We start from the raw sequence: 13,017 nt of genomic DNA on the forward strand, positions 1-13,017 counted from the left end.
ATGCCAGCCCCACTCACAGGGCAGCAGCGCTACCTCGAGGCCAAATCCTACAACAAACCCATGTGACAGACCTGAGGCTGTGGGCAGCTCCCTCCTGCTCCCGCAGCACTTTGCGTTTATTCCCCATGGACAGAGACTTCTCATATGCCCTTTGGCTCTGCCTTGTTTCAGGGCGGGGGTGGTGGGCACTTTGTGGGATCTCCCCTGGAGAGTGCGGGAGAACAGCGCCCTCGACGACCACGTTCACAGGCCTTCCCTTCTGTCCCTATTCCCGCACTGGCCTATTCCAGTCTTTTTCCAGCACTGGCCTTGCCGGCGTAGGGCTCTCTCACCCGTATCCCTCCCCAACTCTGTCTTCACCTGCTCTCAGGGCTCGGTGGGGCTGGCTGGGCACAGCCTGTCTCTGTTTCTGTCGCTATCCCTGTCCCTATCCCTGTCCCCGCCCCTGTCCTTCTCCCTGTCCCTATCCCCGTCCATGCCAGCCCCCGCTCCAGCCCCGCCTCCTGGCCCCGCCCCGGTCCAACCACAGAGTCGGAACCTCCGAGGGGGAGCGAAGGGCGGCGGAACCATAGAGTTGGGGCGGCCCTTTCCGGAGCGCGGTTCCGCGCGCAGCCACACGGTGCCAGTGCAAGATGGCGGCGGGGCCGCGGAGGCGGGCGCGGGACTGAGAGGCCGCGGCTGCACCGGGACGGAGCCCGGCCCGGCCCGGCGGAGGGGTGAGAGCGGTGGGCGGTGCTGGGTTGCGAGGAGAAAAGAAGCGAGGAGAAGGTGGTGGTTTGCGCTCCCGTCTTCTCTTCCTCCTTCTGTCGGGGGAGGAGAAGGGAGGGCTTTCTGCCCCATTCCTCAGTGGCCAAAAAAGTCATAAATTTAGTGCTTGATTTTTATTTTTTTTCCACCTTTGTATGTTAACTTGTTGCATTGAAACTCTGCTTTGAGTCCTAAGAAGATTTGGGATCGAGGTTTCAGAAGTTTGTTCTCTTTCTCTTTACCCGTTAAATGGTAGAAATGTGGGAAATACGGGGTGTAAATATAACTGTTACCTCTGTGTGGTGAGCTTCCCACCTAAAGAAATGATAGTGTCTTGCAAAAAACCCCCAGTATTTTGTCAGGCAATTAGGAGTGGAGGTAGAGGGAGAGCAAAACTGAGAGAGAAGAAACATCCCGGACTGTAGTTTGAACGCTTAGATAGTCATCTGTAAGGTGAAGAAATGTCAAAAGACAGGAAATAATCTTTTCCAGAATAACCCTTTCTTTGGTCATCACAACACAGCTTGAAATAATGCTGATGGAGACAGAGAGCACAAGTGGGCTCTGGGGAGGTGAAGAAGACAGGGATGTGTGCGGCACACCTGCTGATGGATACAGTGGGTACTGGGGAGGAACAGCAGTGGCAGCTTAGAATCTGAGGAAGGGAGGAGATTTGGGGGGAAACATTTGCAACAGAGGTGAAAACTGGAGAGCTCTTGTGAGATTAAATGAGAAGATGAACTCTGATATGCTCTTAGAAAAATAGAATATGTGTTTCTGCCCCCCCCCCCCGCACCCCTTCACAGTGTAAGCACAAAGCTTCTTGGTTTGCATATTAGTGTGAATAATGACAATTATCAATTAGTTTAAAATTATTTCTTAGTGAAGTAGTAGTAAGTAGGTACTTAGTTAAATTAGTAGTATTTAATTAGAGTAGCATGAGCTTGAAATTGGGTGTTTGAGATATTTGAGGGTGCAACCTCAGTGCAATGAAGAGAAGAGAAATAATAATTAAGCTATCAGTGCATAGGACCTGAAACTGTATAATCTTTTCCAGGTCTCTCCCTATTTTTTAAGTTCGTTTTTTGAGGCAGAAGAAAAAAGATCAAAATGGGGCGGAGATCTACATCGTCCACCAAGAGTGGGAAGTTTATGAATCCCACCGATCAGGCCCGTAAGTATCCATAAAAGCTAAGCAGATGGGAATGGGGGGAAGCAGATAAAAAGCTTTTTCTGAGGATAAGATCCTCACTCATGAATCAGAACCGAGTGTCCCTAACTTGAAAAACATCTCAGTTTTGGCTAAGAAGGCTTCTTGCTTTCATGCTGTTGCTTCTCTGAGTATTTCTCTCTTGGTTCTCACTGTGGTTATCAGTTTGTATTTAGCTGTTAGTTAAACTGCAGGCTGCTTCCTGGGACAAAGTTAATCTGACTGAGATTGGAATTTGAGGAACATGTCAACTTTTGTAGGTGCTCTGGTTAGATGAGGGAGTTGTTTTAACTGGTTTTTTTTTGCTTTTGGTAACTTGTCAGATGTTATCAAGGCTAAATACATAAAGAAAATCTAGACTTACATGGTGGAAATGCTTTATTTCAGATGCATACTCAAAACCTAGATATTTTTCAAGTGTGTTGTCTGTTGACTCTGTTTCAGCTTCTGTGCAGCAATCTTTTCATGGTTGCACGTATTACTATGACTTCTGTTGCCTGTTCTATTTTTTGTATGGAAAAAGTTCTGCTTCTGGAGACATGAAGACTGCAGTATCTCCTTTTTTTTTCCTGTATAAAACACGTGAAACAGAAATCTATTTCATGCTGTATTTCTCTCTCAGTGGGAAGTTGAGTTACAGTTACAGTCTTTGAAGATGAGTGAGCTGTTGATAAACAGCACTAGTCTTGATGAAGGAAAGATTCTTCCATTTGATTGTGTCTTTCAAGTTGTTATTTTCTTTTTCTTTCCCCCTCTAGGGAAGGAAGCTAGGAAAAGGGAACTAAAGAAGGTAAATAAAGAGACTGGGAACATTTAGTTGGTGTTTCCTGTACTGTGTATCATGTTTGTGACTGTAATGGGCTGTGGCTGATTACTAAACTACAGATGTTTTGGTTGGTATCCTAGGATTGACTTTGGAAAATACTATCCAAACAAGTAGTTTAAGAAAACAGAAATCTTGTTTTGAGTAAACATGTCTCATCACCTGCTGGTTTTTAACTTGTAATTTTTTAAAAAATATTATTGTAAGTAGTTAGGAGTAAAATTAAAAAGAAAAAAAAACGAAGCCAGCAAACAAGCAACAAGCCCAATACAAAAAAACCAAACAACAAATAAGCCACCCAAGACTCACACACTTTTTAGTGTTTTACTCTATTTTGTCAGTTGGTTATTGTGTTGATTGTATGTGTCTTAATTGAATGAATTATAGTAGCATTTGTAATTATCAAGACAGTAGAATTAAAATTACCAGGAGTTTTAGTTACCTTTGCTTCTGATTTGTGTCATGGTGAACATTTGCAGGGCATTTTGAGGTGTGTTTTTTTTTCTCCAGACTGGAAATATTGAGAAAGGGTAACAGATGTTCTATGTCTTTCTTCTGTGACACTTTTCTGATCTACTTGATCCCTGATCTTAGAACAAAAAGCAACGAATGATGGTACGAGCAGCTGTACTGAAGATGAAAGATCCAAAGCAGATTATCCGGGACATGGAAAAATTGGATGAGATGGGTGAGTAAGAGGTACCAGGTGTTGGACCTAGGCAGTGGCTCATGTAGATGTATAACTTAGTTTTAAGGGATGACTGAGGAGACTAAATAGAATATTTCCTTTCCTGTTAGAAGGGAGATTAATGCTGTTAAAGCTGGAGATTAATTACAATTTAAGGTGATGTGGTGCCATCAAAAAGGACTTTTTTCAAGATGTCTGACAAAAAGCATGAGTAGTGTGTGTGATATAACTTAGAGTTGAAGGAGAGTGTTGTCATAAGGCTGAAAACTTCCTGAAAATAGGGTTTGAAGATGTTTTTGCTTTGAATTGATTTCATTCATCACAGTTGTGCAGTAGAGTAATTTATGAATTTTTTTTGTCCTTTATTTACTGTCTTGGATCAGAGTTCAACCCAGTACAGCAGCCACAACTTAATGAAAAGGTGCTGAAGGATAAACGCAAAAAACTCCGTGAGACTTTTGAACGTATCTTGCGGCTCTACGAGAAAGAGAATCCTGACATCTATAAAGAACTGCGCAAGCTGGAAGTAGAGTACGAGCAGAAGAGATCACAACTCAGCCAGTATTTTGATGCTGTCAAGGTAATGCTTAATATATTTCAGTCTTTTAGCTGTCGTAGTGTTATTCTCTTTGTCTGCTCATTAGGTGGGACAGTTACAAAGGAAGGAGCTTTATTAGAGACCAGTGACATGTAGCCCATGTGAAATACTTACAATAATTTGCACAGTACCTCCAATTAGAGCATTTCAGTGAGGACAGTGTGGCTGTTGTCAAGCCACTGTTTGTCTCTGATATACTGATCTCATTCAACATGAAAGGAGGAAAGGGAAATTTATGTTGCAAATCAACAATATCAGCATTTTGTTTTCTGTATTAAAGAAAGAGCAAGCCTGTGAGTGTGCAGTTGATATATCTGTGAATTTCTGCTAAATCTCTTGCTGGAAATAATGAGAAGCCTTTGGCATTCTTTTAAAGATCTTTCTCTAGCATTCTTCCTTGCTGTATTCTAGAACATAGTGATGTGCAAGTACAAGGAGTAAGACTTCTTGTTTTTTTTTCCTTTGGAATATGCATCAGTGTGTGATTTGTGCTTGCTGAGTACTCAAAAAGTACAGCCATACTTGTCTGCAGTCTCTTAGTTTTGGAGACTGAAGGTCTGAAGGGAAATAGAAACATGAATACTAAAGCCTTTCATAAGTGCATTGCATGTGCTTTATTTTGCATTGAAAGCTTTTACTGCTGACACTTTCCCAAATTTCTTTCATAGGCTGCTGCAAGATAACATGCCCTAAGAACAGACACCTCTGACAAATGATAGCAGGTCCCACGTGTTCTGTACTCTCTGAGGTAATGAGGTTGTGCAGTAGCTTCTATGGGAGTAACCTGTTCTTTCTCTTTGTTTTTTGTTTTTTTTTTTTTACCCCTCTTTTACAGAATGCTCAGCATGTTGAAGTGGAAAGTATCCCCTTACCAGATATGCCTCATGCTCCCTCCAACATCCTCATCCAGGACATTCCCCTTCCAGGGGCCCAACCGCCTTCTATCCTGAAGAAGACGTCAGCCTATGGGTAAGTGGAAAAAGAAACTGAGGGGAAGTGAAGAGGAAGCACCTCTGTTACTGGGAAGGAGCTAGGGGCAGAAGCAGAGGTAATATTGACTTGCAGAAGTCATGAATTCAGAACCGAAGTCCTTTTTAATCTTTCCCTACTCTTACAGGTTTTTGTTTAAATTCCTTTAAGTTAAATACTATGCCTTCTAGTTTTGGGCTTTTTGCATATCGGTAAAACTTAAAACCCTGCCACTTTGAACATAAGTGCCCCTTAAATTGCCATGTGTGTTCTTTTGTCCTGCTAGCATATTCAGTTTATATGAATAGTTTGTATAAACTCCCAGTTTGCTTGTTTATTATTTTTTTTCATTCTAGTACTAGTTTTTTCTGTTTCCTTCTGAATAGCCTTCTGTTTTCACCAACTCTGTGATTACTTCATTCCTCTTCTGTGGTAGGATTCAATCTTTGCTTTTTTTCATTGTTCTCTTCAGTTGCTTTCTGAGAAGCTTTTGTCTGATCTTCAGCAGTCATGTCTTTGTATGAGGTTGTAAAGTCCTTGTGTCAGATCTATACTTTGTAAATGTTCACGTTTCTTTTTAGAAGGCTGCTGTGCAAGCAATGATGAGAGAAGGCTAAATAATTCTATTAAGGGTATGTTTACTTTTGTTTGTTTGCGTTCCTACATTTCTCATTTCCTTTCTTATTTCCAGACCACCAGTTCGGTCCATTTCTGTGCTTCCTCCTCCTGGGCTTGGTGTTCCACGTTTACCTCCAGGAAGGAAGCCCCCTGGACCTCCACCAGGGCCACCCCCACCTCAGGTCCTGCAGATGTATGGCCGTAAAGTGGGTTTCACCTTGGAAATGGCTCCTCGAAGGCGAGAGGAGGAGATTTCTTACAGTTCTGAAGCAGGTAAGAACTTTCCTGTTACTGTCTGGGGTTTTCCTTGACCTGTTTTGCTATGTAGTGTGCCCTAGACAAGATATTCTCTTGGCAGTATGGGTGTTAGTACTACTTGAAGGACTTTTCTTAAATGAGTGCACCTCTGAGGTGATTCTGATATATTCATAATATCTACAGTTTTGTTTACTAGGTATGTTGAAACTTCTAATTACATTTTTCAGGTTTTTTTTTCTGTTAGGTTGCACAGATTGGATATACTCCCATGTGGTCTTAACAGTGCTGAAAGATTGTACATATCCCTTCAAAAAACCCAGCTATTGTCAGAGAATTCTTCCTTTTAAAAAACCCACCAAATAAACAAAAATCCCAGACCAACCCACCTCAAACCAAAACCACAACAACAAAGTCCCCAGCCAACCCTGAGTGTGCATTTGCTAGGAGAACCTAGGTCCTCCTTTTCACACAGTTGCTGTATCATCCTTAGAAACTTTTGTGAATGGATGGATTAGCTTTATTTCATGCCAGAAAGCATCAAAGTATTTCAGTGGTGGGCAGTTGCTGAATAGAAGTTAATGAGTTGCAGTAGCAGTTGCCAATTAACCAGCATGCTAATAGGAGATCTTATAAATACATTCTCCAAGATATTCTTTCAGAATATGTGCTAAGCAGTAAAGGGATGACAGTTTGTCAGTGCTGTTGCTAGGGGGAATGTTCTTACTGTAGACGTACAAAATGTTCTTTCACAGCAGCGTATTTGGATTTTATGCATTTCCTAATACTTTGCTTTCTGCAGGACAACGAGGGCATGATGATGATATGTCCAGCACTAGTGAAGATGAAGGTTATCCTGAGGATATGGATCAAGACAAACACGATGAGAGCAGCGATGATAGTGACAGTGATAGGTCAGATGCAGACAGTGAAGGCGACGACTTCCTGCATCGTGACAATGACAAGGAGAGGGAAGGTGGTGAAGAAAAGAAATCAGGTATGGGGGGAACTTAGAGATTCGGGTTTGATTTTTCAAAAGGAAAACACTACTTGGTAGAGTTTATGTGCTCTCCTGACTGATGATGTGTGTGTCATTTATTTAGTCAGCTACTCTGTTCTAACTCACCTAAATTCCAGCTGAAGGATTTTTATTAATAGATGAGTCAGAAGGAAGCACTTCTAGAATGGTCTAGAAGTGGAGCAACTTTCAGATAAACCTGTTTTCTTAAAAGTTGAGTTAGCTTGTAGCTCGTAAGCCATTTTTCACTTGAAGCATTGCATTGGCAGGGTACCCTGCAAAATTAAGCCTCAGTATAAAATATACTCACTTGCTTGGGGGAGACCAATTGATAGAGAATACTAGGCTAGCAAAACTTCAAATAGTCAGGAACACCAATGTTAACTCTTATGTAAGGAGCATCATTATGTTAGAATGATACGTTATCCATAACAGGTGTAGATGTAACTCTTATCTGATTTTTATTATTTTCTTCCTACGTCCTGCCACCCTTGTCCATATTTTGGTTTCCCCAGGTCATAGTGTCCGGTTTGCAGACATGCCTGGGAAGTCACGAAAAAAGAAAAAGAACATGAAAGAACTGACTCCACTCCAGGCCATGATGTTACGAATGGCAGGTGAGTAAGATGGATATAGTAGGAGGTGATATGCCATTATAGAGTAAACATTTTACTGTCTGATCTGCTTAGAGTATCAGCTGTGGTTAGGTATTTGGTTTTGTTGTTTGTTTGGGGGGTTTTTAATTTATTTTTGGTTAAGTAGTGTATGCACTGTGCATAGCAGAGTTGAAGTTGAGAGTAGCAATTTACTGAGTTTTTTCTTCTCATCCTTTTCTTGCTTAACTTTTAAACAATTGCTCAAATGAAATATGAACCTATTGGTGAAAGAGAAAGAGTAACATTGTGTGCTCAGCCTGTAACCTATAAGGGTTTGTACTCCTTAAAAATACCCTTTTACTGAAATAAGTTAACCAATAAAGATTATTTTTTGTTTGTTTTAGAAAGAAACTCCAATATCTTTCAAAGGTGTGGGAGTTTCTTTTACATGGGGACTGTGTTTATTTTGAGATTGTGTCTCCAACCCACTGTCCCTGTTGCCTTACCTCCACACAAACTCCCATAAACCATAGATCAAATAGCTACAGTTTGGGTTGGTAGTAGAAGCTTCAGATCTCACAGGAACAGATAGCTCTTGTTCTCAGAGCTCTATCTAGAACAGTGATGATTCTTCTATTATTATTTTTTGTTTATTTTCATTTTCTGTTTAACAATAAAATGTGGTCAGATGTCTGCCCTTTGAAGTAAAGTGTATCTTTCTTTTTCTTCTTTTATTTTGTGTCCTCAAGTTTCTTTGATGTTCACAAAGATGTTACGCGTAGACAGATTTTATAACTATATGCCCATATCCAGGTCAGGAAATTCCAGAAGAAGGGAGAGAAGTGGAGGAATATTCGGAAGAGGAGGAGGAGGAGGAAGAGGAATCAGAGTCTGAAGAGGCATCACAACAACAGCAGCAGCAACAACAGCTCAGTGAGGAAGCTCTGGCAGAGACCGGGTCATCTACTGCAGCTTCCCAGACACAACAGCAGCAACAGACTGCGCAGACTGTTCCTCCAACTCAGATACAGGCACCTCCTATGCCTGGGCCTCCTCCGCTAGGACCACCTCCAGCCCCTCCACTGAGGCCCCCAGGCCCACCCACCGGCCTTCCTCCTGGCCCTCCACCAGGTGAATACTTGATTTACTCTGCTTTGAAGGATGCAGGCTCTCAGTACTACAGGCTGTGGTATCAGTTTGGGAGCTTTGAGGCTGCAGAACATGTTGCAGATGGAGTACACGTGCCCAGTGTGGTAATTACTGAGACTGTATGGTCTGTCAGCAGTCTCTTGATGCTGTACCTTGCTTTTGAGGCATCAAGCTCCTGTAGCTGAGTCTACCTGATGGGTTCTGTCTTTATCAGAGGCAACACAGGCTGCAGCAGAGCCAGTGTATGAAGTGGAGTAAAATGGCAAAAGTACTTATTTTTAGGCCAGAAGAACAATCAAATGTCACAGAGGAAAGTTTTCTAGCTGTTTAAATTCTGACAAACTCAGCTCAGTAGCTGTTTTCAGTTACTACTTCATTATGTGGGGAGGAATCTTTTTTCCAAGTAGGAGAAGATACTATTTGACTATTATGAAGAACCTTTAACTCTATAACTGCTGCCTCTTTTTGAGATTTTTGAACATTCTATTTAATCTGGCAGCTGGCTAATACAGCTTTCAAGTTGCTGTTGAAGATCTTTACTATTAGCTGATGACATAGTTGCTGGGGTATTTTTTTAACTATGAATTAAATTTCTCTTTCCTTGTATGCACGCTTTCAGGAGCTCCTCCATTCCTGAGACCTCCCGGCTTACCAGGACTGCGTGGGCCTTTGCCTCGACTGCTGCCACCAGGCCCCCCACCTGGACGACCACCTGGTCCTCCCCCAGGCCCCCCACCAGGTCTGCCCCCAGGCCCTCCTCCACGTGGTCCTCCTCCTCGTCTGCCCCCTCCTGCTCCACCAGGTAAAGTGTTCTGTTTGTTTCTGTGCCAAGTCTCTTCTTGCTTTATTTTCCCAGTTTGTGCTGTGGTGATCAAGCCAGTGAGTATAATTGGTGGCCAGTTAGCCTTTGTTCCTGTCTGTGTGGCTGCGTTGTGCTTTATGTTGTTACACTTTTCTGTGTAATAACAAGAAGTAAGTTCTGTGTATAGTTTGGTGGCAAGAAATCTGTCCTGAAAAAGGGAATTTCAGTGTTTAAACTTTTGCTCTGCTGGACTCTTTCTGAATAAGCTCTGCATGCTATAATGGTTTTCCAATAAATAAGTTGAAGATTGGGATATTTATTTTTTCTACCTGGGTCAGACATTTCTGATGACTCTGAAATTGCAGTGGGAGGGATCGTCAAGAAACTTTTATTTTCAGATTATAACTTTGAAATTTGAAATGGAGCAATAAACAAGCTCCTGTTGCTTTCAGAGTCTGAAGAGCAGCATTTTCAACCCAGCACTTGGTGCAGGGTTGAAAACATTTTTATTTTTTTTTTACATTTTGTTTTTAAGCCAGTGCTACTGCATCTTTGTTGAGGGTTGCTTTGTTTTGGTTTTCTTTTTGTTTTTTTTTCTTGGCATTCTGAGCCTGCGCACTTTTTTTATGAAATAATTTAAAATTCCCAGGTGTGGAGACAGCTCATGGTTTCTTTTCTCCTTGCAGGTATCCCTCCTCCTCGCCCAGGCATGTTACGGCCACCTCTGGTGCCCCCACTAGGACCTGCCCCACCTGGGCTCTTTCCACCAGCTCCCATTCCAAATCCTGGGGTACTGAGCGCCCCTCCCAGCTTGATCCAGCGCCCCAAGGTGGATGACACCAGTGCAGCCACCATCGAGAAGAAAGCCACGGCCACGATCAGTGCCAAGCCGCAGATCACCAATCCCAAGGCAGAGATCACTCGCTTTGTGCCCACTGCCTTGCGAGTGCGCCGGGAGAATAAAGGGGCTTCAGCTGCCTCCCAGAGAAAACAGGATGATGAGCCTGCCCTCCCGTTAACCAAAGCTGTCCCCAAGGCTGGATCGTCTGCCCCTATCTCTGTACAGACAAAGGATGATGTGTATGAAGCCTTCATGAAAGAAATGGAAGGTCTCCTGTGACCTGTCATAGTCCTAGTCAGCTTTCCTGCCCCTCTGGACACGGATCAGATCACTGTGGAGGGAGGAGAAGGGAAAGTCCTCCTGCAAGCAACGAAAGGGCTCACGTGACAGGGAATAGTTCCCTACCCCCAGGTTAACTTGCCAGTGTGCTGTTAATAGAGACCGCTGCAGATGGGGTGTGGCTGGGGACCTCCTCTCAGAGCTAGAGCATTTCCACTTGGTGAAAGGAAATCACAGTAAAGAAGGCAATGCTGCTCCCCTCAAGTCCTCCTCCTTCCTTGGAGGGAGATAATGATATTCTGGGGAGGGGAGCGTGGGATAGAGGGGTGACTATGCTCTGCCTGAATCCTTGCACACCCCAAATGCTCTGGTGAGGGTAGTGGAACAGGTTTTTAAGGAGCCAGAAAAGTGTTAGCAGCATTTCATACACAAATGGTTGTCCAGTTTTTGTTTTCTGTACTGGTTGTTTTTTCTGTAAATATTTTATAATCATATTTTTTAGTTGCAGTGAGGTTGATGAATCATCTTTCTTCCAGGGTGGTCAGGGAGGTAATTTGTTGCGTATACTGTACACTGGAATTTTGCACCCTATCCCCTTTATGGTCATCTTGATGGATTGTCATCGGCTGGGGAAACTTCATGTTGTCTTATGAAAGACAATAAATGTTCAGTGTATCAAAATACTGGTTTCCTTGTGATTTGTGTAAAACTAGCAGGCAGGTGGAAAGGAGGGAGAGTTCTTGGCTGGCCTTGAGAGACGATAGAAGCATTCTGAACCTCAGGAAAGAAAAACTAACTACATTGTAAATAATACAGACTTTTTTTTTCCACTGAACTTCTACTATATTCTTGTTTTTTAGTTCCTAAACATCCCTTTCAACCTTTAGCTAGTAGCTAAGTAGTTTCTAGTAGCCGATAGCATGTAAAAACTGAAGTCCTGTAGTACTACTAATAATTACAAAATGATTTCTTCTATATAGTCTTATTAAAAGGTTTGCTTCATATCAAGGCTCAGATAACCACTGGATGCATCATGGACAGGCTACCATAAGTAAAAATTGGTTAACAGTTTTAATGTTGAGATTAACAGATAATTTTACTTGTGGATAATATTAGTATTAAGATACCAGACTAGCATCTGCCATATTCTCTATGTAGATGAACCCTTCTCTGGTGGGGTAGAGTGAACACTTGCTTGTTGCTGTACCCATCCTCTTCTGGCTGAGGTGAAAGGCTTTGAATTTGCTACATGTTAAATGCACTCAAAGAGGGGGTTAAAGAAGGTAGGTAATTACCCTCAATTGATAGACCTCTAAGATGGCTTTGGGGTATGCGTGGAAAGGGGAGGTGAGATGGGAGTATGTACTTATGATGGCACTGGTCACGGACACAGTCATGTAATGCCATTTTTACTGCCTCAGAACAGATGTTCTCAGCTCAGGACTACTGGTAACATAAGCCCAGGCCACCTCTCTTTTTTTTTTTTTTTTTTTTGTGGTCATATAGGGTTTGAGGTTCTTCTCTGTAATACAACCTCCATCTTGCGCTCACATTTTTCATCTGTAGCTCTGAGTAGTGTTCACAGAATAAGAAATGATCATGGGGAGGAAATGGGCTGGGAAGGGGCTGAGACACCGCGAAGCGATGTGACTTGCCCAACTAACCGAGGTTAGTGACCACATAAAGATGGAAATAGAAAACAACGCCTAAGATGAATCAATTCATTATAATCCATTGAATCATATCATTATGCAGAGATTCATCCAAAATGTTATTAAACCCTCAGAAGGGGGACCTGGATTTAGTTACCCAGAAGTAAACAAATAGTGACAGTACTTTGCGTGTGCTATGAACAACTTCTTATTTTGCTTTGTTTGTAATCCTGCTGCAGCTGGCATGCCCTGTACAACTTAGATCAGAATTCCTGTTATTGTACCCTTCTGGAAAGAAGGATGTGCTTCTCTCTTGATCTCTGAGTTGCAAAGTTTAAATGCAATCTTTTGGGGGTTTAGTGTTTTTGTTTGTTTTTATTGTTGCGGGGTTTTGTTGGAGTTTTGGGGTTTGGTTGTTTGTTTTTGGTGGTTTTTTTTTTTTTTTTTTGTTGTTTGTTTGTTTGTTTTTTTTTTTGAAAGGGTATCATGGATAGCCTGGTGGGAGTCATGTCTTGATCCGTGCCTGAATCTATTACAATGGTAGCACCCAGGGTAAGTAGCACAGTCTTGCATGCATGCTACCCCACTGTAATTTTATGATACCCATATCTTAAGATCTGTTGTGTATTAAAAAGAAAAACCATTTAGAATTAGATTTAGAATGCAAAAACATCAAGGAATGAAGATGGGAACAACATAAAAAAACCCCAAACAACCAAGTAGCCAGAATTTACGGAAACAAGAAAGCAGAATCCCATGCTATGGAGAAAAT

The 13,017-nt window shown here is 42.2% G+C and overlaps 1 protein-coding gene across 1 annotated transcript; it reads left to right on the plus strand.

Annotated features, from left to right (window-relative positions):
- The first annotated feature begins 611 nt into the window (after nt 1-611).
- On the plus strand, nt 612-11,274 carry WBP11 (WW domain binding protein 11). The gene is made up of 12 exons (XM_051784275.1): nt 612-716; nt 1,805-1,921; nt 2,716-2,747; nt 3,375-3,468; nt 3,852-4,048; nt 4,902-5,035; nt 5,727-5,926; nt 6,711-6,905; nt 7,442-7,543; nt 8,336-8,653; nt 9,291-9,473; nt 10,160-11,274. The coding sequence occupies exons 2-12, from the start codon at nt 1,858-1,860 to the stop codon at nt 10,591-10,593; spliced, it is 1,953 nt and encodes a 650-aa protein (XP_051640235.1). The 5' UTR covers nt 612-716; nt 1,805-1,857; the 3' UTR covers nt 10,594-11,274.
- The last annotated feature ends 1,743 nt before the right edge of the window (nt 11,275-13,017 follow it).

Source organism: Manacus candei, unplaced genomic scaffold (assembly GCF_025592945.1).
Source record: "Manacus candei isolate 608988 ecotype Guabito, Panama unplaced genomic scaffold, ASM2559294v1 h1tg000018l, whole genome shotgun sequence".
NCBI lineage: Eukaryota > Metazoa > Chordata > Aves > Passeriformes > Pipridae > Manacus > Manacus candei.

Excerpts from the sequence above, each read along its gene's own strand:
- WBP11 (XM_051784275.1), top strand. The coding sequence starts at position 1,858 with ATGGGGCGGAGATCTACATCGTCCACCAAGAGTGGGAAGTTTATGAAT. Across the intron at positions 4,049-4,901 it reads AGTATTTTGATGCTGTCAAG|AATGCTCAGCATGTTGAAGT; the intron begins GTAATGCTTAAT and ends CCTCTTTTACAG. Across the intron at positions 7,544-8,335 it reads CATGATGTTACGAATGGCAG|GTCAGGAAATTCCAGAAGAA; the intron begins GTGAGTAAGATG and ends GCCCATATCCAG.